The sequence below is a fragment of the Scleropages formosus genome, chromosome 20, assembly GCF_900964775.1.
Source record: "Scleropages formosus chromosome 20, fSclFor1.1, whole genome shotgun sequence".
NCBI lineage: Eukaryota > Metazoa > Chordata > Actinopteri > Osteoglossiformes > Osteoglossidae > Scleropages > Scleropages formosus.
In genome coordinates this window covers 20,142,436-20,165,568 of record NC_041825.1, presented here as the reverse complement: position 1 = coordinate 20,165,568, position 23,133 = coordinate 20,142,436, and the positions used below count along the sequence as shown (strand labels likewise).

Sequence of the window (23,133 nt, the reverse complement as noted above, 5' to 3'; positions counted from 1 at the left end):
CTGTGACTTTTTTTTCGAGTTGTGATCATTAACTGCTGTGCTACGCATTGCTCTTGAGGTGGAAGGACAGGGGTGTTTGTGTGCGTCGAGGGCTGTCCCAGGTTTCCCCATCTTGACGAATAGTCTCCCACATGGCTTCATCAGCCTACGCTTACCCAGCTGGGAAACAACGGTCTCCAGAAACGTGGGGACGGAGGTAGATTGGCTGCTGAGCGAGCGAGGGCCTAGAGAGTGAGCTTTAAACCACTGTAGCATATCAGTTTCGGAAAACAAAGCAGCCTTATTGATCTGGTGAGCCTGAGTTTTGCATAAGGGGTTATGCTTAGACAAAGGAATAATCAAAGTTGCTTTACGTCATGGCATGTTTTGCTGGGGAAAAAAGCTGGTGCTGCATTGTGACACAATAACGCTCTTTTCTGCATACACTTTGACTTGTTGCGTCTTTGGACAGCACTGGGATCATTTATAAACAATGCTGGACTTCATTTGGGGAGTTGGCACTCCTCTTCCTTGCAGTCTGGATCCTCTGCTCCCTCTCCCATGACCTCCCGCTCCCCCCCATCTTTCTCAACCTCACTTCAACTTTGATTGAGGCATATGGTGGAAAGGCATTTAGCTCTTGGCCACATGCCCATGTGTGAGCCTTCCATATCCATTCTTCCTTAATCGGTTTTTTTTATTTCTCAAGCATTTCTGTGTGTGTCAGAAAGATGGAGAGATGTATTTGTTTGTTTTTATGTCATGTTGCTGATTTGGGGATCACACTTTTGCTGTGCTGCTTTGCACAAACTCATGTTGGTGTGACAATAGATGGCGCTCGTTCAAACAGACGTAGCATGGGAGGCTGTGTTTTTTACATGCTTGCGTGTGTGTTGCTGGAGCAGCGAGTGACGCGCGCTCATCCCTCAGCGGCCGACGCAAGAAGCCGTATTATGCCTTTTGGCAGCGGTTCAGATTGCACCGATGTAAACCATGTTGCTAATTCTGTCCCGAGTAGAGTCTGCAACAGATTTGAAAGCGTGAGCGAAGGGGAGAAACATTGTGCCAGTTGTTTTGTACTCCCTGCCTGCTGTCACACAGCATAATTGTGCAAGGAAATATTTGTGGCGTGAACTGTTCCGAAGCGCGTCCCCTTGGCCATGGCAACTTTCCCCAGATAAAACGGGGGAGACCCCTTCTTAGAGTGCAGACAGGGTAAGAAGGGGTTTATAAATAAGGCGGTAGTGTAGGGGCGGAGGTTGGACTGAACAGATGTGAAGCACAGCCGAGGGGCGGCTGCTCACACGCAGAGCTGCAGTTTCTTGGCAGCTTTTCAAAATGAGGCTCAAATGCCTCAGAGCAGACATATTGAATCAGGGATGGCCACAGCTCCGCTGAAAACGTAGCGTCTCTCAGGATGGTCGGGCGGCACCTCTCTTCAGGTACCTCCCCCCCGTCACTGCCGCACTGCCTTGCCCTCAATCCCCACCCCCCCTCTCTCAAATTTTAGTTGCTCTTCTTGCTTTCCCTTTTCAGAATCCCTGTTTGGTTGTTGCTATTTTGCTTGTAGCCCTCAGCATGGCAGGAACAGAAAAGTAGACGCGTGGGGAGAAAACAGAGACGATCTGCCTGCTGTCTGCAGCTCAGTCATTAATTTAATGTGCATTCTATTCCTCGTCTCTTGTAAAAGCGCATTGAAAACAAAAGAGCGAGCAAGCAAGCGACGTAGAGGGCGGGAGAGAGCAAGCAAGCAAACGGGAACACGAGTGAGACGTAGACAGCAGCTCTAAGCCCTTGGCTGCAGTTCAGGTTTGATAAAATGGCGCCCTTAGCTGCAGCAGCTCCAGGAGTGAGAGACACCACAGCGCCACAGTTCCCTTCTCTTCCTCTCTCGCTGCCTTTCCTCTTGGTTTTTTAAAAAAAAAAAAAAAAAAAAAAAAAAAGTGCCATACAAGAGCATGGCTTTCAACTGTTGGGATTTTTTTTTTTTTTTTTTTTTTTCTTTCCCCCCCTTCTTCTTCTCCTTATCTTCTGGGTTGCTCAAGTCATGCTGGAGCAGATCAGGCAGAAATAAACAAATATTTCCCCAGCGACAGTCACTCGGGTGCTGAGATGACGCTGCGGTGTCGGCCAAGTGTTCTTCGTGGCACCAGCACAAATTTGCTGTCCCATGCTGATGCTCTGTGAATATGGACAGGCGCGATGCCACTGTCTCTGCCCTGGTTTGTCTTCACAGCTTGCAGTTAAACGTGGCTCAGAGCCCCATGCACTGGTGTCGCGGGGCAGCGTCTGTAGGGAAGGCTGTGGGGTTTCTGGGTCACAGCAGGTTGCAGTAACGGGATCTTTAGTAGTAGATGAAACCCTGGTCTCCCCCGAGAGAGAGAGGGTGAGTGTGTGTGCGTTGGATTCCCGAGCGTATGCTGCACCTGAGCTGTTGCTGCACCTGTGTTGTTTCTTGCAGTTTCTGGATAGAACAGTTTACTGTTGTCCGCACCAGAAGCACAGTGTCACATGAGGGCTGTTAATGCATGTTGCCTTTCTGTCCGGTTCCTGTTAGAATGCACCTTACCATGAGGAGTATTAAAATGCAGGTGTGTGTGAGTGGCATCGTTTACTGGATAAAGCTGAGGAGTGTTACACTGTCTCATGAGTACACATTGAGTTATCTTTACCAAGTTACAATATATTTAAGGGTGGGGGGGGGGGGGGGGTGCAGTGGGTTCAGCCAGTGCCTGATGTGTGGCGGATCTGGGGTTCGAGCCCTGCTTGGGGTGCCTTGCAGCGGACTGGTGTCCCGTCTTGGGTGTGTGTCCCCCCCCCCCCTTTTAGCCTCGTGCCGGGTTAGGCTCCGGCTCAGGACAAGTGGTTGTTGGCAATGACAAATATCTTTAAGTGTGACAAATCTGTGTCAGTAGTAGTACGTGCATGTAGCTTATGAATACGCAGTATTGGGCCAGCAGGTGCCATGCTGATTGGAGCTGTTGCCTTGCAATCAAAAGGACTTGGATTAAAATCCCATGTCCTTCTGTAATATCCTGAGCTGATGGAGTGAAAAATTAACTAGCTCTGCATATTTGTAAATCCTTATTGTGTAAACCTCATTTTGTAAAAGTGTAACTAAATGAATAAACAATTGTAAATGTGTACCAATGAGCTGTGGTCTGTTTGGGGAGAGGTTCATTTGAGGCATATTGTGCTTTGACTAAGGGTCAGTGCATATCTCTTTGTAAGTCCTGGCCAGCAGTGCTTGTGATTTGTGACCTGCTCTCGGCAGCCATCGGCGAGTGGGCTGGACAGTGTGAAAAGAGGTGTGGGTGCTGTCCGTGGGGCCACAAGCGAAGTCGGCGACTAAATAGACAGCCTTCTGCGATAAGGCGCTCTGTTCCAGAGAGATAAGCATGGTGATGGGGGAAAAAATTGAACTATAAAGGACAGCGAGGAACAGAAGCTTGTTGCGTTGCATCTAATATTATCTGGAAATGGTTTGCACGGTATGTGACCAAGTGATAGTGACTTCTGTATATTGTTTCATCCATGCCTGATTATAACATTAATTGCGCAAATTGCCATGTGAGCTGATGGAACTGAACTTTAACTTGAGGGGTAAGAATTCTTAAACTGTTAAGTCTTAGTTGTTTTTCCACCTTTCTTTTTTGTATACATGCTCACCTGTATGAGTGGAATTAATTGAGAAGTGGCTTAATAAATCTCATTTCAGAAGTATGAATAAGCGGTTGCTGCACGTCGATGACATGATGCTGGTAGGTGTTGGTAAATGGTAATCATGCAATGAGACAAACTTTTCACTTTGGGATTCTATGTACCTTTTGGAGAGATGATGCTGCCAGGATGCCTTGAGACAGGAAATCTCTCACATGATTACATGTAGAGTACTGACTCAACAGATCAATTCTTGTTTTCCTTTTCTTCTCTCTGTTACTGTTCACCATGTTTGCTTCCTCTCTGTGACTTATAAAAGCTGAGCCAAGCTGTCAGCGTGCTTGCTTCACTTGGTAGAACTCAAGAACGTAAGATAAAAATTTGTATGACAGGCCACTGAGTGCCAGTTGAGTACGTTTTATTGCCTCATTAATGTTTCCCTGCTTTGTGATGAAAGTTAGTATTCAGTTTACGTTACATTTACTTTTATTCGTTTAGCTGGCACTTTTCTCCAAAGCGACTTATGTTAAGCTACTTAAAATTATTTACCCATTTATACAGCTGGATAATGTTGACTGTATCAGTTGAGAGCAAGTAGCTTGATCAAATTGCTTGTTTGCCTTGAATGGTTGTATGGTGTGATCTAAAACTTTAACTCATTTTAGCAGTTCCTGGTTCGGCACTCTGGCACCATCAGTTTCTTAATTCTAGGAGCTGTGCTACAATCACATTTTTATGGATTGGCATCTGCTTTCTTTACATATTAAAAGTCACATGGTACTACCTAAAGTTCTTCAAGAAGTGAAACAATCCCCACAGCTGGCAAATTCTGACTCTCAAGTGCTCCAACCCATTCATACTCCCTCCTTTAGTGGGAGGATACCAGTTTATTTTATGCAAGTTGTTCCAAGTCCAAACTTATTCATATCTGAGCTGTGCAATGTTCTGGCTCGGGTGGGCTAGTCTTTGTGGGTTTATTTTGTATACAGGCGTGTGTATTGCTGACCAGGTTCCCGCAGAGAAGCATTTATAAAGCAGGGAATGAGTAGTGGTATACAATGAGCTGTGTTGGTTTTTCTCCAGGCACGCAAGGGCTTTTCAACCCTGACCCTTGTTGCCACAGTGCACGAGTCAAGTGACGGAGAACGTGCATTCTAATATGAAGACAGCAGATTATCTCTTATTAACTTTTATTAGTCCAAAGTCAGATTTTAGATTTGTCACCATTTTAATGGTACATCTAGCTTTGCTCCAAAGCTGAAATTTTCTTGTTTTTAGGTTTTGCTTGAGTGCTCAGCAGCTAATTCATCATATTTGTGCAAATTGAGCTTTATTAAGTGTTTTTCTTGATGCGCAGCAGGTGCCAATTCTTGTCTCTTCTGTCTTTTGCAGAGTTACCCCATCAAAGTAGCTCAGGAGCCCAGTATGAGAATCCCCACTGGGGACTCCCGAATACCAGTCGGAGTGATGCCAGCAGCACCAGCTGGGATCAAGTGATCATTGACGAAAACGACACGGAGGCGTGGCCTTCCATTTCACGCAGTGACAGCCACGTAGTCTCAGAATGCATTGCAGACACTGACGGCTCTGCCGAAGTCAGCAGTAGCAGCGTGAGAATGGCCACAGGGGCCGGCCAGCAGGGCCACTTCCCGGCTCACCACTCCAGCAGCAAAACCAGCGCCAACCACTCGGGAAATATGGCTTCCAGCCAGGGTGGAGCCAGCCGGGGCTGGAGCTCTGGGTCTCCCCACATTCCCTCTGCCACTGGGGATGGCAAAACAGACGGCTTACAAGTGGGAGGCCGGGGCCAGCCCTGCTGGGGCTCCTCCAACTTTAACTTGAACCTGAATCCTAACGCCAACCCTGCTGCCTGGCCTGTGCTTGGACATGAAGGGGCTGGCATGGGGGCCAGCGGTTCGGGGGGTAATAACCCTCCTTCCCCCAACCTCTGTGGCCCAGCAGATGCCGCGCCAGCTCAGGGTAGCAGTGGGAACGGCAATATGGGCATCGCCAATGGCAACCTTGCAGGGGGCAGCAGTAACGGCAGCACGTGGGTGGGCATGCCGTCTCCCGATGCCTCAGATCCGCACCCCTCCCCGTCCACGAATGTGTCTTTCAGCATTGAACCTCAGAACCTTAACACTGATGGACCAAATCACACTAAACGGGAGCCTCTGAGCCCCATCCATAGCCTGCCCAGCTGGGGAGGGATGTCTGTGGGGATGGGCTCCCTCGCCCAGTCTCCTCAAGGAGCCTCACAGGTCAATGGGGAAGGGGGTTCTGTTTGGGGAAACGGGGAAGCCAAGTTGTCCAGCTGTAAAGATTCCTCCTGGGATTCAGTGCAGGCCAATGCCTCAGGTCTCCTCACTGCCTGGGGTCGTGGAGGGAATGGGAATGGGAGCGGGGCTGCCGGAGCCTGGGGGCAATCCACAGACTGGGCCAAACATTCTGGTGAGGCCAAAGGATGGGAGTCTGCAGGCAGCCCTCCCCAGGACCAGCTCAACTCCTGGACACGGGCCACCAATGCCCCAGCCAGTGAGGGTAGCAGTGACAGCCTGGATGGGCGTTCACGCCGGAGGGAAAGGTCCTCTAGCATGGAAGTTGCACCCCCATTGCCACGCCAGGACCTTGACCCCCGTGTGCTGTGCAACACAGGCTGGGGCCAGACCCCAGTCCGCCAACATACCGTTTGGGAGATGGAGGAGGCGTCTCGCACTGAACACAAGAGTGACATGGGGACAGAGGCCTGGTGCTCATCCTCCAGCACCACCTCAGCTGTGCCCCCAGTGACTCTCGAAGGTATTAACCAGACCACCAGCACCTCTCAGAGGCCTGACTCGGGTGGGAAGAGCGAGGGGTCAGGAACGGGTACTGCAGCTGTTTCTGGCTGGGGTGTGTCTGCCCCACCCACCACCCAGCCTACATCTGGATGGGGAGAGCAACCTGTCAGCAAAAAGGCCTCTAATGGCTCTGGTGGTTGGGGTGAAGCTAGTACTGGAGGTCCCAATGGCAACAGCGCCAAAAATGGACAAACCTGGGCTTCCGAGGATAAGTCCCCTGGCTGGGATGACCCACCTATCAAGGCTAAAGCGCACAGCTGGGGCGAGGTCCCTAAATCCTCCCAGGGCTGGAGTAATGGAGGTGGAGGGGGCAGCAACACTGCAGGAGACTGGGGAGAGCCTAGTGACGAGAAAAAGAATGGCACAAGCACGTCCTGGGAAGGGGATGGCCCCGGTTGGAAGGAGACCCCCCGTGGCTGGGGAAAGCCAGCGCCAGGTGTTGGAGGCTGGGGTGAACCACAGCGTCCTACTGTGCCCCCAGCTGGCTGGGGTGGGAAGCCCCAGGAAGGCACCAATGGCACCAGCACCATGGGCTCGTGGGGGGGTCCAAACTCGGTGAAACAGAGTGGCTCCAGTTGGGGGGGTCTTGTGGCTGGACCAGGCGGGAAGCAGGAGCCAACTGGGGAGCCTACCGGCTGGGAAGAGCCCTCGCCACCATCTGTCCGCCGCAAAATGGAGATTGACGACGGTACCTCAACTTGGGGAGACCCGAGCGCCTACAACAAGACTGTCAACATGTGGGACAGGAACAACCCTGTGATCCAGAGTAACTCGGCTGCTGGTGGTGGCGGCGGCAGCGGGGGCCACCCCTCAGCTCCTAGCAACACCAACCACCAGCACCACCATCACCCACACCACCACCAGCCCAGTATCCCGAGCCATGCCCACAGTGCCCCCAGCAACGGTGGTAACAACAACGGCTCGCCCAAAGCAGCACCTCACCAGCCCGGAGCACCCCAGAACCGACCCCCGCTTGTGGCACAAGGTAAGAGCTGTGTTGTTCTGCCTCCACAGGCTCAAGAACTCGTTAAACATCTTATCTGTTCATGTGGTACCTGGAGGGAAGGACTAGGCTAACAGCAGGACAGTGACCGGCCAGGCGCCTCAGTCTTCCCCCCCCCCCTTAGTCGCAGTCTGTCTCAACTCGAACTATTCTCGTCATTCGTGACTTGCTAGATGTTTAAAGCTGTACAGAACTGGCGATAGACCAAAATAATACAAAGAACATGACAAAAATGAAAATGCAGACTGACAAACGTGGCATAAATACATATGTTAATTAAAATATAAATAAATTTAAGTACCCCAGCACACAGTTTCATGATGTTTTGCAGGTCATTAAGTAGAAATCAGTAGAATTGTCATTCTTGCAGTAATTCTAGAAAGGAGCTTTTTTCTTTTTTTGTACCTGGAGTGGCGCTTGATTTTTAGCAGGCTGGATGTACAGAGGAAAGCAGCTGACCCTCAGGGCATTGATTAGGGAACCTGGAAATGCTGGCAGTTAACACACTGTGCTTTGAAAGCACACAGTAATGTAAAAGTTACTAGTATCTCATGGGAATCATCCTGCAAAACACAGCTGCTGCTGCAGTGATAAGCAATGCAGTGTTTTACCTCTTGAAATTCCCTGTAAATATATGCAAATGTCACTGGATGGTTAAAGGGAGAGATGAAAGTGGCCAGCTGGTACTGGTGTCCGAGCTGTAGGAAATGTGCCATTGTCGGAGGAAACCATATGCAAACAATTGCAGGCTGCCATAATTGGATGGATCAGGCGCCACCTGCTGTCCACCCTGGCGCACAGTCGAAGTCAAAGACGCACTGGAGCCAGCAGGCAGGCGTGGTACTGTGTGCACAGTCGGCTCAAGGCAATACTGGCCAAAAGTTAAATAGGCATGGCCACTATTCCCTTAGCCAGACGGAGCACTTTCAGCTGGTGTCCCTTATCACCTTTGAATTGAAAAGTGTTTTATTTCCTGCAGTCAACATTATGGAGTTCAAGGAAAAGAGCAGAATATTATTTGATGATCGATATTTTTGTATCGGGTCGGCATGGTGGCACAGGGAGTAGTGCTGCTGTCTCACAGTGCCTGGATGGTGCAAGAGGACGTGGGTTCGATCACCACTCAGTTTTTGTGGAGTTTGCATGTTCTCCCTGTGTCTGCGTGAGTTTCCTCCAGGTGGTCAGGTTTGCTCCCACAGTCCAAAGACATGCTGTTCAAGTTCACCCATAGTGTATGAGTGTAACAGAGTGTATGTGTTTCACTGATGTATGAATGAGTGGCCCATTGTAAGTAGTGTATCTAGCAGTGTAAGTCACCTTGGTGAATAAGGTGTGTGGGCTGATAACACTACATAGTATCCATTGGAAGTTGCTTTGGAGAAAGCGTCTGCTAAATACGTTAATGTAATGTGAGGGTGCTCTGCAGCCAGGAGTGTGAACTTCATGAATTTCCTCATCAGTGTCATGTTGACCACGAAAGAACAGTTATAAATAAAGCATACAGTGGCAAAGAATGCTATTCTCGTGTTGAATTTCTGCTGGTGTTTTTTAAGTTGTCAAGGGATACAGGATTTCTGTCTTTTGTCAGGCTGGGGAGAGCTTCCCAATGTCCAGTCCAAGTCCGAATCCTCGTGGGCAGAGCCCACCCCCCCTGCCACCACAGTGGACAACGGCACCGCAGCTTGGGGCAAGCCTCCTAGTGGTTGCGGGAGTTGGGGAGAGAGTGGGCACGAAGCCCCAGGGCCCTACAACAGGGGAGGTGCACCCCAAGGATCACTCCCCTGCAAGTCAGGTAACAATCTGTCCTGAAAAATAAATATCTTAAATATTGAATTATACAAAGCAAAAAATGTCTCAATCACATGGTCACAGCAGATTCCTTGACCTGTGAGTTCTCAACTAGGGGCCACAGGATTTTATGCACTCATTTTCAGTTCAATTACTAGTTCATAAGGGATACTCTGGCATCAAGATGATGCATGTCATTTGTTTTGCAAGACTGGCATCTGGTAGCTAAACTGTGTCACTGAAGTTAAAGGCAGTGATTTATTTAAAAAAAAAAAAAAAATCTTTACAATGGTTTAACCATTCGTACACCAGGGTGGTATTAATTTATTAGTTCATTGGAAGTGCCTTGATGAAGCGTACAAGAATTGGGAACCTTCAGTTTGCAAGGCAGATATGTATTCCTTAATATTGTGCTAGTAAATGTTATTCCCCCCTGCCACAGCCCCTAAATCTATGCAAGACAGCTGGGGAGGGGGTGGGGAGGACCTGAACCTTTCTGCTGGACAGTGGGAGCATGATGATGGTGAGATGTGGAACAGTACAGCCTCCCAGGAGAGCAACTCTTCCTGCAATTCCTGGAGTAATCCTCCCAAGAAGGGGCCACAGAAGGTGAGCAATGTTCAGTGGAATTGGGAGGAGTAAAGAGAATATGATCATAAACTGTTCCACGTTACAGAAATTACTGTTAGCATGGCTAATGCAGCATGACTGTGTTTGTCACAGCCATTGAATCATGTCCTCTCTCCCATCGAAGGGAAAGGTGCCCAGCAAGCAGGATGATGCCTGGATGATGAACCGCCTGATCAAACAGCTCACAGACATGGGCTTCCCGGTGAGTGGCAAATTGCAGCCCCTCTGTATACACAGTATACTACAACTCCAGTCCTAGTCCAGCCTTTTGAACATATTAGGGACTAATTAGATATATTTAATTGTTTTGACTGAATGAGCAGGGGGCTGTGTTATTAACTGCCTTATAGTCTTGACCAAGTTTCTTTGTATACAGAGAGACCCGGCGGAGGAGGCTCTGAAGAGCAACAATATGAACCTGGATCAGGCAATGAGTTAGTATCTCCACGTAACTGAAGCACTCGTTCTTCCTCTCCAAGTGGCTGTTTACTGTCATGTTGTCTTTATGCACTGACCCTGACGCAACTGCTGTTTGCAGGTGCATTGTTGGAAAAGAAAACAGAACTCGACAAGCGGGGGATGGGAGCCTCTGACTACAACAACGGCCTGATCAACAAAACACTGGGTTGCCGACCCTCAGCCATCTCCAAAGAGTCCTCATCAGATCGTGCCCCCTTCCTCGAAAAGGTAGGTTCCACCTGTTTCCAATGAGAGAAATCCACCAGTGGCTGACGAAACCACATCTCCACTGAACAATATCATCTACACGTCATTGTGGTTGCTCACATCCTTAATCGCTTTTACATGGGGAACCAGGGAATGAATGTGTTTCGTTTGTATGTCATTTTAAGTCACATAAACAGCTGCGGTGTTTTCCTGTAGATGAAACAAGTTGAATGGTAACCGAAGATAATGCTGAAGTGTCTTACCAGTTGTGTATTGTTTCTGAAATCGTAACTCATTTCTGGTCTTAGCTGTTATCTCGTTGTTAGCTGACGCTAGATAAAAATGTCCTTGACCAAGGGCAGCCCCTTAACGTGACCTCACCGTTGTACTTAGAAATACTGCGTTTCTCCATTGTCGAATGTGCATTTCTTTCCTAATATATATGGAAAACAGGGGGCGCCAGTTCACAACAAATCATTAAAAAATAAATCCTTGCACTGACACCAATGAGTTCAGTATAAAGCAGCAGGGTTTTTAACTCCTCCCCTGCTCCGGTGCCTACTGCAGGACGGTGGCCTGGCAGAAGATGCCCCAACCTCACCATTTATGCCTTCTCCCAGCCTGAAGCTCGCACTGTCCAGCAACGCCCTCCCCAGCCATGTCCTGGGGGGGGTCTCCTCGGGGCTGGCCATGCAAAACTTGAACAACAGACAGGTTGGTTTTGTAGTTTACATTTAAGTGTTTGCCCAGGGTTCTGCGGAGGACATAATTCATGGGCAATGTTGCAGATGGCACCATGGATCAAGGCAATTGGTAGTCTAAAGAGATGGGGCTGCTGTGATTTGGATAGATCTTACTCCATGATTTAGAGCGTTTTCCAATTCAGCAGATGCAATGACCCTCTTTAAGGCACAGCATACATGTGTTTCCTTAAAGTGGATGTGTTGAGGACAATTTAATGCTGGCATGTTTTGTAATTTAAAGTGTAAATGTTAAACATAGCTGGCTTCTTTGGAACTTGCAGTGTTTTTGTGTCGGGTTCTTAAGTGATTGCTGTTGATTTTACCCAGTGCAGGTACACTGTCTCTGTGTGAGTGGTTGCAACACTTTCAGATTAAAATTTTTATTTTAATTTGTGTTACGATCCCTTTTCTAACATTTCGGTGTCTTGTGGAGCGAATGCAACCTGCAATTCTGCCCACAGCCAATATGCATGAGTGAAATGCACCCAAACAGGGTGAAACTACCTTAACTGATGTGCTTAGTGTAAGATAATTGGTGCATATGTGTATGAAATGAATGAGTGAGCACTTTGCATTTGAAGCTTTTAAGATCTCTTTTTCCCCCCCCAGTCATTTTAAATTGATTTTAATCATAAGGTAAACTGAGCTTGGTAAGAATATTGAACTTTTACAAAGTAGTTTATTGTAGCTGTATATGAAATCTTTTGAAGAATCTAAACACATTGATGGATGTATGCATCAATGTTTGTTTGATTGTGACACTAGCTCTCTGGTCTCAGTTGTATTGTGCAAGATGAGGAGCCTCTATAGAGAAGAGAAGCTGTGGCATGCCTTTCACAGGCTTCTCTTTGTGGGAACCCTTACCTTGTAAAGATTTCAATTAAATGGCTAGATGCAACTGACTTTGTGAGATGCACCAGGCCAGCGCTCAGATTTCCTGTAACACCAATTTCAGTCACCTTATGGTGTTAGCTGTAGTGACTGCAAACGGTCTCACCCCTGTATTGTCATTCTCTGCACAGGCGAAGAGCAAGCGCATGGTGACAGTCACACTTGCTGTGCCTTGCATACCACCTCTTCACACCTTTTCCTCCATCAATTCCTTTGCCTTGTGCTCCCGCAGATGCAGAGCGGAATGTTTGTCAGTAGCGGAGCAGCACAAACCCGGGCCATGCAGCCACCGCCACCACAGCCTCCGCCCACTCAGCCATCAGTGCCGCCTCTCAACTCCTCCCAGCCTAATCTCCGTGCTCAAGTGCCTCAGTTTCTCTCCCCTCAGGTTAGCCCCATCCTTCAGACACACCCGCAGCCTCACCCTCTGTCACGTACACGCTTAAAGAAATGCAGCTAGAACACATTGTTGCGGTTTAAACTCATTAATCATCAGTGGTTTCACAGTTGGGTAGATGTGAACATGCTGTGTGATAAGTTTGTGTAGTATGTATATAAATCTTTTTCTGTTTGTAGATATACATATGGTTGATTGCAAATAGTTGTTCTGCCTTCGTGCAGGTTTGTGTAATACTCTAGCAACTGAAATGGTGAACTTGTAGTTGATTGTTTTGTTGTGGTTGTTTTCAAGGTTCAAGCACAACTCTTGCAGTTTGCAGCAAAAAACATTGGTCTGAATCCTGCACTTTTAACCTCACCAATAAACCCTCAACAAATGACTCTGTTGTACCAACTACAGCAACTGCAAATGGTGAGTTCTTCATCCTGTTTTTTTGGGGACGACTCCTATGAATCCTTGCCTTGACTTTTGTTCTCGGTAATACTGAGTTGATGAGGCTTGGCCCCTCTCACCACAGGCCTACCAGCGTTTACAAATCCAGCAGCAGATGATGCAGGCGCAGCGCAATGTCTCCAGTTCCCTCAGACAACAAGAGCAGCAAGTAAGTGTTTCATTGTCTTATCACTGATAAGATGTGGTCTGCTGTTTTTTCCCAATGTACTCTCAAACCATATGACACAGACTTGTTAAAAGCTAGTGTTAGAGAAAATTCAGAATGCTGCTTATCTGCTTAGCCTCAGCTTAAAAAGCCTGAAGGTTGGGGTTAGGTGATGCTTCTGATTAGTTCTTGATGTTTGGTTGTTTAACATCTAGCAGATAAACATCAAAAGGAAAGCCTTAGTAATTTAAGTTAGGATGTGGTTTTAAAAATTTTTTTTGGTCATAAAATACCTTCTGCTGTGTTTATGCTTTTAGCTTTGTGCATTTTTTTCCATATTTCTGGGTGTAATAGCAATTCATTTTATCCCACTGCAGGTTGCACGTACAATCAATAACATGCAGCAGCAAATCCAACAACATCAGCGTCAGCTGGCTCAGGCCCTGCTCATGAAACAGCAGCCGACTCCTCACTCTGGCCTGCACCCTGGCACCGGTAAATCAACCCTGGACTCTTTTCCACCCCACCCCCAGGCGACAGGCCTCTCCGACCTGCAGACCAAAGAGCCGCAGTCTTCTCCCAACTCCTACGCGCCCTACCAACTCTGTGAGTGCAGGCAAAGTCCTTCTCTCCCTCCTGTCTTGGTAATAGTTCTCATTGAGCATCTACTGACTTTTACTTGTTTTGCTGCAATCTCACCACTTAGCTGGACTGAATACCAATATGAATGTAAACTGCATGGAGGTGGGCGGCACGACTTTGAAGGACTCAGCTCAGCCTCAGTCCCGCCTGTCCCAGTGGACACACGCCAACTCCATGGAGAATCTCGCGGGAAGCCCCGCTCACCTGGAGACCAACCTCAACAAGCACGGTACTGCAACACTTGCATAAGTGTATGCACCAGCACTTGGTCATATGTGCACACAGTTATGTTCGTGCATTTGGCAGATGCTTTTCTCCAAAGCAGTATACAAGTCTGAATAAAGGAAAGTATGTCCCACAACAGGAGCCTTAGCTACAAACTAGCATGCAGTCTTAGCAGTGGCATGATTGCAGTCACTCATTCACTCCTGGTCTTTTGTATGTATACTCTTAATGTTGTTTTGACAAGTGCGCAGCACAACAAAAGGGTTTGTGCTGTTTTTTCAGTTTACTTGCAAATCATATGATATGGAGTTGTTTCAGTTCCATGTGGCTTAGAGGCACCAACAACTTTAGCACTGCATATTTTGTGTCAAAAATAATACCTCAAACTAGTATTTCCTCTTTCTTATCATTAGCTTGATCTCATATCTCAATCTCTAAAATGCTATACACACAAATGTGAGAATATTGCTGCAATTTCTTTAAAAGTGCCAACTCTGAAACAGTACCTTTTAAAAATGTATGAAGTATTAATGGGCTGATTTGAAGTTGATCAAATCTGAGGCTTTTCTTTTGAAATGACCCCTAAGGTAAGTGGCCTCATACTGCTGTCAGATTTACTCTTCTTTTGACCGGAACTGTATGCCCATTGTGTTTTGGTTGCCAAGTATACACGCAAAAACATTTACAGTAATACCTCGCCCTACGTTGTTTCGTGTTGCGTCGATTTTGACTTTACGTTATTTTTTGGTAAATACATATGGGAAAAATACAATTTGTCTTCAGTCGGCTGACGCAACTGTCGGTCAGCCGAAAATATTAAAAATTGTTAACTTAATCACGTAAACTAAAAAAAAAAAAAAAAGTGTAAAAACAAATAAAAATAAACATTATAAAATATATTGTAATCTGTAAAATCAATTAAAAGCTTAAATTTACCTGCCTTTTTTTTTTTAATTTTTTTTTGTTTTCTCTTTACTTTAACATTAATTGAAGTGTATACACTTAAGGGGAATGCTTATTAGGGGTTTGGTCTAAATCATTTTTTTTAGGGGTTATTTCACTTTCCATCATTTTTCGACTTAAGTCGCGCCCTATGGAACCAATTAATGACGTAGGGCAAGGTATTACTGTATTTTGTATCCAAACTGGAACTGAAAAAAAAATGCAATGATATCAAAGAAGTCAAAGCTTTAAGACAATGTCCCTACACTTCTGCTGCTCTCAGGCTTTTGAGCAGTGTGACAGCCTGTGGTCACAAGAACCTTTCCCGCTGTAGCCAGTCATTCTCACTGCCGCTTGCATTTGCACGTCATCGACTGGTAGGGCTGTAGTCACGAAAGCTTGCGTCTTCTTTTCTTACCCCCAGGACCCATCCCTGGACCCAACCTGGGCCACCCTGGGAAGCCTCCAATGGATGATGCCTACAGCCCGTACAATTTGATGCCCAGCTCTGAATCACCTGCCAGCCCTCTGGTCCCCCCAGACAGTTGGGGGCAGGGAAAAAATAGCAGTGACAAGATCTCCAATGGCACCAATATCAACTGGCCACCAGGTAAGAGAAAAATACACCACACCATAGGGAATGTCAATCTCAATTACAATTCCAAACTGTTTACTCACGTATCCATTGAACAGTGAGTGATACATTAGAAATATGATCAATTTGTGGAAGATTTTCAGTCCACCTCATTTGTTTTTGTACTTATTCAATTATTAATTTAGTATTGCTGAAATTATATGATGAATTAATCAAAGGGCCTTTGTTGTACCCCCACCACTATTCTAAATCCACTATTAACCTCTGAACAGGCCGTAGTCTGTTTGAATTACTGGTCTTGAATAAAATTAAGGCTTCAGGGTTGATGTTTCCCCAACTTTGTAATTCTCTTTGGGTTTGTTCTAAGGTGTGGTTTTTTCTTTTTGCCCACTCGAGTGCAGCATTTCCCATTTTCATACAGTCTAAATTTGCCCGCTATATTTAATGTACCAAGATCTCATAACTGAAATTGAAAACCCCTGACCACTTGACTCAAGTCCACTTGTAAAATGTCTACCAGAATATCTAGCTGTTTCTAGTGAGATATCCAAGTGGCTATGACTGGACCTGTGAAAGGTTTCTGCTTCAAAATGTACTTAAAGAACTGTGGTGGGTTTTTTTTTTTTTTTTATATATATATATATATATATATATATATATATATATATATATATATATATATAACTTTTCAAAAGTGATCTAACCAGAATTAATCCAGCAAATTTGAAAACGTGTACATAAGGGTGTACCCCTTTTCTTAAATATTAATTTGGAAATGTCTCTGGATCACTCTGATCCTGACTAATAACTAGATGGAAGATGGTAAATTTTTTTTTTTCCTTCTTTTCTTGGACAAACTCTTTCAATGAACTCTTGTTGTTGATTGTAATGCCTTGATTAAACTTACAGTACAACTATTCTCTGTGTACAGAGTTCTGCCCAGGAGTGCCCTGGAAAGGGTTACAAAATATTGACCCAGAGACAGACCCCAACATGACCCCAGGAAGCGTTATCAGTGGTCCCACCATAAACACAAATATCCAGGATGTGAACCGTTTCTTGCTCAGAGACCGAAATGGAGGTAAGGATGGTGGAAGGAAAAGCTTTCTTTAGAAGCTGAAGATGAGCATTCAGGATCAGCAGCTGCAAAGTAATGTCAGATGAATGCCATATCACTTTCAGTGCTGAAGACCAAAGTGACTGACATTAACAGAAACAAAGAAAGGGGTGTCCGTTCACTTTCACAGTGAATAATGGTACTTAAAATGGGGCTTGGTTGCAGGCCTCAGTACACTGCTGTTGCTTCTGCTCTTCGCCACATGACCACACCAGTTGTCCCATGACGTAGAGTTTGGCTGCTATTGAACAAAAACCCACCGGTAGTTTTCAGGTCAATTCACTAGACAATACCCAGCACCAGAAGCATAACCCCCCGCCCCTTTATTACAGAATCGCTTTTATTATTTTCTTTTTTCTTTTCTCCCCCAATCCCTCATCTTCTGTTCTGGGAACACCATAGGCTCCTCCCCAACGTCATCTCAGAACGAGGCTCCGCCTCCCACCGGTGACTGGCCAGTCAGTGTCTACAGTAGTTCGTTCAATTTGTCCTCCCCGGACGATGAAGCTGCAGGTACAGCTCCCTTGGCTCCTTCACCCAATTCGCTGACCCATGCCCCAACTACTTCAGCACCCCCCCCCCCCCCCCCCCGGCTCTGTCCCGTATACTGGGTACAACATGTAACTGCAGGAACATTGCGTTATCCCACTTTAACCGTGTGTACTTTCTCTGATATACATGTCCTCTGTAGTGATGTGTATTTCTGTGTAACCACCAGACACAGCTTGATTGTGGTGTCTGTGCTGTTGCTAAGCAGGGCCATCCTGCACTTCATGTTCTCTGCTTGTTAGTGTAAAGGTCTAACTTTAAAACTGCACTGTTCACATGTGTCAGTAGATGAGTCCTTTACTTTTGCCCCTTTCTGTAAAATGTGCAACGCATTTAACGTCACCATTTGACCCTTAATGTATGCTACGCTTTTGGATAATGTAAAAGGTTTATAACTTTTAAATGTTTGTTTTAGATTCTTCGACAGGGTTACACTGAAACTTTGGGATGTGACCTTTTTTATGATGTCATAACACTCCTGTGCTATGTGCTAAAATCAGCTTTGCTGCCTGTATACATTTCATTGTTTGTCCATTTCCATTTATGTTTTTTTTTTTTTTTTATTTTAAAAAAAACACCTTTCCCATGCAAAGCATTTGATTCTTTTGGTTTATGCATATCTCACATGTCTGGAAGACTGCTCAGCAATTTAGATAGAGAACTTCCTTTTTGTATGTTGTTCTGTCCATTGAGACTTTATCAGTTGTTTCAATGTCTCATTGTAGTTCCTCCTCAGCAATTCTCAGGCATTTGAAAATGTTTTTCTTGTCTATTGCAAGTTTTCGTCCTTTCTCACAAAACCGCTTTCCACCTTTTCTCAGCCAAAACTAAATATTCAGATTAAGTATCTCAAAGATAGTTGATGGCTGTTATCAAATACTGTGAAGTTAACACAGGCGCATATCTGCTTGGCCTACAGAAAACTTTAAATTGAGTATACATCTGGCAGGGGATCACTTATATTCTAGCTTGATAAGAGTAATGGTTTGGTGCACACATTTACAGATTGTGTGCAAAGATCTGCGATTTGTGCTTTTTCAAGGACCTCAGACCCTTGTACAGAACCATGTAGTATGCCTGTCTTCCTCTCTGTCTCATGTTGTATTTGTACATAAACTTTACATTATGTGGACAGTGCTTGAGATGAAGAGAAATAAAGTACACTTTTAAACCAGGTTAACAGAGTTCATGGTATGTAAGGTAGCTGATAAATCCAGTGATATGAAACTCACTCTGCACCTTGAATGTTATAGTGTTCCTCAGCTGTTGATTGTATTTGTGCGCTTTCACTGTGTGCCAGTTTGTATTGGTTTCAGGGGAAAATTCTTTAGAAACTGACTGCTCTATTTGTGTTACAATGGGCAGTTTGAATTGAAAAGTGTTTTATTTCCTGCAGTCAACATTATGGAGTTCAAGGAAAAGAGCAGAATATTATTTGATCAATATTTTTCTATCGGGGCAGCATGGTGGCACAGCGAGTAGCGCTGCCGTCTCTCAGCGCCTGGGTGCTGCAAAAGGACGTGGGTTCAATCCCCGCTCAGTCTGCGTGGAGTTTGCATGTTCTCCCCGTGTCCGCATTGGTTTCCTCCAGGTGCTCCGGTTTCCTCCCACAGTACGACATGCTGTTCAGGTTCGCCCATAGTGTGTGAGTGACAGTGTGTTCCACTGATGTATGGATGAGTGACCCAGTGTAAGTAGTGTGTCTAGCAGTGTAAGTCACTTTGGTGAATAAGGTGTGTGGGCTGATGACACTATATAGAGTTCATTGGAAGTTGCTTTGGGGAAAAGCATCTGCAAAATAATGTAAATATTGATGATCTATATGTTAGGATAATATGGAGGCCAGAAATGATTTTCCTGTAGTTTGTTTCCACCTAAAGAAAAAAGGTATTCTTTGTGAAGTCCTGCAAAGTGAACCTGGTGTCTGACATGGATTTAATGATGTCATGGTCATTTGCTCTGTCTTACTTGTCTTTCCCAGCTGTAGTCCTCATTTCAGGCTGGCAAACATTTTGCAGAATATCTTACCTAAGTGTCATGAAGCTCCTAATAAAAGCTTCTACTAATGAGCCTAACATTTCGCAGATGAGTTGTTGCTGCAAGAACATTTGAGGAAACAGTGTAGAGCTACAAATGAGCAGCTTTTCACTTCTCTTTTTCTTGCACGTGCCCCCACACATGCTCTGCAGGTAAACTGTCTGACAGGAAGTCCACCTGGTCCCCTGGTCCTAATGCCCACACCCAGGCCTCCCTGTCCCACGATCTATGGAAGGTACCTCAAGGTCCCCGCAGCACCACAGCTCCCTCCCGCCCCCCTCCAGGCCTGACCAACACCAAGCCCTCCTCCACCTGGGGCAGCAGCTCACTGGGCCTGGCGCCAGGCTGGGGCAGCTCCTACTCCTCAGGTAAGCACCCCTTACTAGCGCTGAACTTTCTGCAGGACTGGGTAGGATCTTACAGCTCAGGGATGAGGGTGGGGATGTTATAATGTTTCTGCACTACTGACTCAAGCGTTTGTTCAGGTGTCATACCATAGCCTGGCCCAGTAATGCTTGACAGTTGTAGCTGTGGGTGAGCACTCCCAGCTGTGGTTGAGGCAGCCTCCTATTACGCCAACTGAAATTTTGAGGTTTCTGTTAACAAGGGCCTCTAAGCTGCTGAACACTTTGCTTTTTAACAAAAAAATAGAGTGCAGTGTGGAGTAGTGGTGTGCCACAACACTCTCCAGTTAATCTCTCTAGAACTCAGCTGCCGCAGCAGGATGGTGGCCTTGGGGTGACTTTTCACCCACTTCTCTTTCCAGCCTTCAGAATTTTCCTTCTTCAGTTTTGTATGTCATCTTCTTTCTGACTCTCTTCCTCTTTCTGACTTCTTTCCCCACCCCCACTTTGTCTTTAATGTCAGGGGGGACCACCTGGAGCACTGACAGCTCCACCAGGACTAGCAGCTGGCTGGTTCTGCGAAATCTTACCCCCCAGGTATTTATATGTACCATTTCACCATGCACTCACTGACAGTTCTTGCTTACATGCATGATCTTGGTTTGGGACTGTTCCAATTCTGCTACAGATTGATGGCTCCACTCTGCGGACCCTGTGCATGCAGCACGGACCACTCATCACATTCCACCTCAATCTGACGCAGGGCAATGCTGTCGTCCGTTACAGCTCCAAGGAGGAGGCCGCCAAAGCCCAGAAGTCCCTGCACATGTAGGTGGATGTCCTGTCATGTTTGTCATCGGTGGGCATTTGGTTTCCCCACCTCACGCTTCAAAACACCTCACGTTATGCCTTGTTGCTCTTTCTAGATTTTCTTACACAGAACCATATTAATAGTTTTTTGTGCCGCAAATGCTGTCTTTCATTTTCTGTGGGTAGACAGAGTGTTTAAATGGGAGTACAAGGGCAAACACTTTTCAGCTTGTAAGTCAGTTAATCTAACTTTAAAATCAACTTCTAGCTAGTAGCTTTGCAGTTGTAGACCAACATGCTGCTATTTGAATTTGTGGGTGGAGTAGAGGTGGGTAGTCAAAAACAACACTTTAATGTGCTGTTCCTTAAAAAAAATATGTGTATATATAAAATGTATGTATTTACATGTTATACATTTATATGTATATACTCAAAAGCACCCATCCAAAAAATGGACTTCAGTAAAACTTAAAATCTTCTGAAGTATTGTTGCTTTAATTCAAATTAGGCATTTTAATGTGCTACAATACTAGCTGTGTTAAAACTGTTAACTCATGGGGAAAAGTGTGTGTGTGTGTGTGTGTGTGTGTGTGTGTATGTATGTATGTATATATATATGTATACATCGAGTCCTGATTGTACAACCCCAATTCCAAAAAAGTTTGGATGGTATGGAAAATGCTAATAAAAACAAAAAGGAGTGATTTGTACATTTACTTTGACATGTATTCAAACAAAATACTTGTCTTTACACAGTTTTTTATGTTTACCCTAATCAGCTGCATTGTGTTTTTTTAAGATATGTTTATTCTGAAATTGATGCTTGTAACACGTTCCAAAAAAGTTTGAACAGGGGTAGTTAAGGAGTAATAACAATGTGACAAGTTGAAATAACAAAGTGATGTTACTGTATATGTAAGGAGTCTTCAAGAAAGGCCTAGTTCTTCAAGAGCAAGGATGGCTGGAGATTTGCCAATTTGCCAGCAGATGCATCAGCAAATAATCCAGCACTTTGAGTACAACTTTCCCCAAAAGCAAATCGGTAGGATTTTGGGCATTTCACCCTCTACAGTGCACAATATAGTGAAAAGATTCAAGGATTCTGGTAAGCAGAGAGTGCAGGTGCTAGATTGGCCTGCCTACAGTCCTGACCTGTCTCCGACTAAGAATGTGTGGCGCATTATGAAGCGAAGGCCCCGTACAGTTGCGCAGCCGAAGACCTGTACGATGGATGAATGGCGGAAAATTCCGCTCACTAAACTTAACCAACTGGTGTCTTCCGTACCCAGATCCTTAAGTGTTATTAGAAGACATGGTGGTGTTGCACAGTGGTAAACTCGATTGTCCCAACTTTTTTGGAACGTGTTGCAGGCATCAGTTTCAGAATAAATGTGCATCTTCCAAAAACAATGCAGTTGATTTAGGTTACACATGAAATACTTATTCTGAAATAACGATTTATAACTGTTCATTTCATATACCACATTTTTCTCGAGCTGCTCAGAATAAACTTTGTTCATAGGCAGTACAGCAGTGGCAAGTGCTGAAAGGTTGTCTTGTTAGGGTTCAATTACTACATTAAAATTGTGCGCATATATATATATATATATATATATATATATATATATATATATATATATATATATATGAGTAGCTTTTGCTAAATTGTGTCTAAGAGCTAAAGTTAAAACGGAATGCAAAAAGTCAAACCTAACAAGAAGAAAGTAGCAAGTGTAATGGGATAAAAGTTTATTTATTTATAAATTCATAGATCTAGTCACAAAAAGCTACTTGTACCAAGATTGCTCTGAGAAGTAGCTTCTCCAGGACTGTAAATGACAAATAATGGAGTGATTTCATTACCCACCCCCCAGAAAATGGAGAAAATTGTAAAGACAACTTTTCTCAGCTTTGGCTCTTATGTATCTCTCCAGGTGTGTGCTGGGAAACACCACCATTCTGGCAGAGTTTGCCGGGGAGGAGGATGTGAACCGTTTCTTTGCACAAGGTCAGTCCCTTACGCCCACCACCAGCTGGCAGGCCAACCAGGGCACCAATCAAACACGGCTGGGGGGGGCAGGGACCTCACATGCCATAGGCCACTGGAACAGCGGTGGCCTCGGAAGCGGAGCCAAGGCCAGCAGCGACCTGCTGTGGGGTGGAGTCCAGCAGTACTCTAGTCTGTGGGGTCCCCCCAGTGGAGAGGATGCCAGGGTCATTGGGAGCCCCACCCCAATCAACACACTGCTTCCTGGGGACCTGTTGAGTGGAGAGTCCATGTAGGATCATGAATTTCCCAGAGGTGATAACCAGAGACTGAAACTAGAGCAAAAACCAAGCAAATCATGTGGCGATAATCAAGAGTTGATGGAGCTGTGAACCAGAAGCCTGGGAAAACATTACTGGCTGCTGACCCTTTCTGTGTGTGTGTGTGTGTGTGTGTGTGTGTGTGTGTGTGTGTGTGCGCGCGCGCATCCTTTTTTATTTATTTATTTTTTGGCTTTCCTGAAAAATCATTTTCAAGTATTGAAGCCTGTTCTGGAGAAAAGAAAACACAGAAGGATTTTTTTTCCAGGACGTTGCGTGAGGTGTTTTTTTAGAAGTAATGTCTCAAAGCTGCCATTGCCATCCTATGACCCAGAACTCCTCCGTACAATAATACACACAGACACGC

General features: G+C 45.5%; 1 protein-coding gene across 6 annotated transcripts in view; it reads left to right on the top strand.

Moving 5' to 3' along the window:
* Positions 1–22,917, top strand: part of tnrc6c2 (trinucleotide repeat containing adaptor 6C2) — a 51,008-nt gene extending 28,091 nt beyond the window's left edge. For 2 of the 6 annotated variants that reach the window (XM_018762118.2, XM_018762114.2), the window contains 19 exons: positions 5,032–7,464; positions 9,071–9,274; positions 9,713–9,879; positions 10,025–10,102; positions 10,277–10,334; positions 10,439–10,587; positions 11,134–11,280; positions 12,433–12,588; positions 12,892–13,011; positions 13,118–13,201; positions 13,576–13,804; positions 13,905–14,069; positions 15,432–15,617; positions 16,534–16,683; positions 17,122–17,232; positions 19,458–19,673; positions 20,173–20,246; positions 20,338–20,477; positions 22,394–22,917. In XM_018762118.2, the coding sequence (XP_018617634.2) occupies positions 5,032–7,464; positions 9,071–9,274; positions 9,713–9,879; positions 10,025–10,102; positions 10,277–10,334; positions 10,439–10,587; positions 11,134–11,280; positions 12,433–12,588; positions 12,892–13,011; positions 13,118–13,201; positions 13,576–13,804; positions 13,905–14,069; positions 15,432–15,617; positions 16,534–16,683; positions 17,122–17,232; positions 19,458–19,673; positions 20,173–20,246; positions 20,338–20,477; positions 22,394–22,742 (5,216 nt within the window). In that variant the 3' untranslated portion in view covers positions 22,743–22,917. Of the gene's footprint in view, positions 1–1,361; positions 1,422–5,031; positions 7,465–9,070; positions 9,275–9,712; positions 9,880–10,024; positions 10,103–10,276; positions 10,335–10,438; positions 10,588–11,133; positions 11,281–12,432; positions 12,589–12,891; positions 13,012–13,117; positions 13,202–13,575; positions 13,805–13,904; positions 14,070–15,431; positions 15,618–16,533; positions 16,684–17,121; positions 17,233–19,457; positions 19,674–20,172; positions 20,247–20,337; positions 20,478–22,393 lie in introns of those variants that run through there. The other 4 variants (XM_018762119.2, XM_018762116.2, XM_018762115.2 and 1 more) reach the window with 4 other exon arrangements.
* Positions 22,918–23,133: the final 216 nt, after the last annotated feature.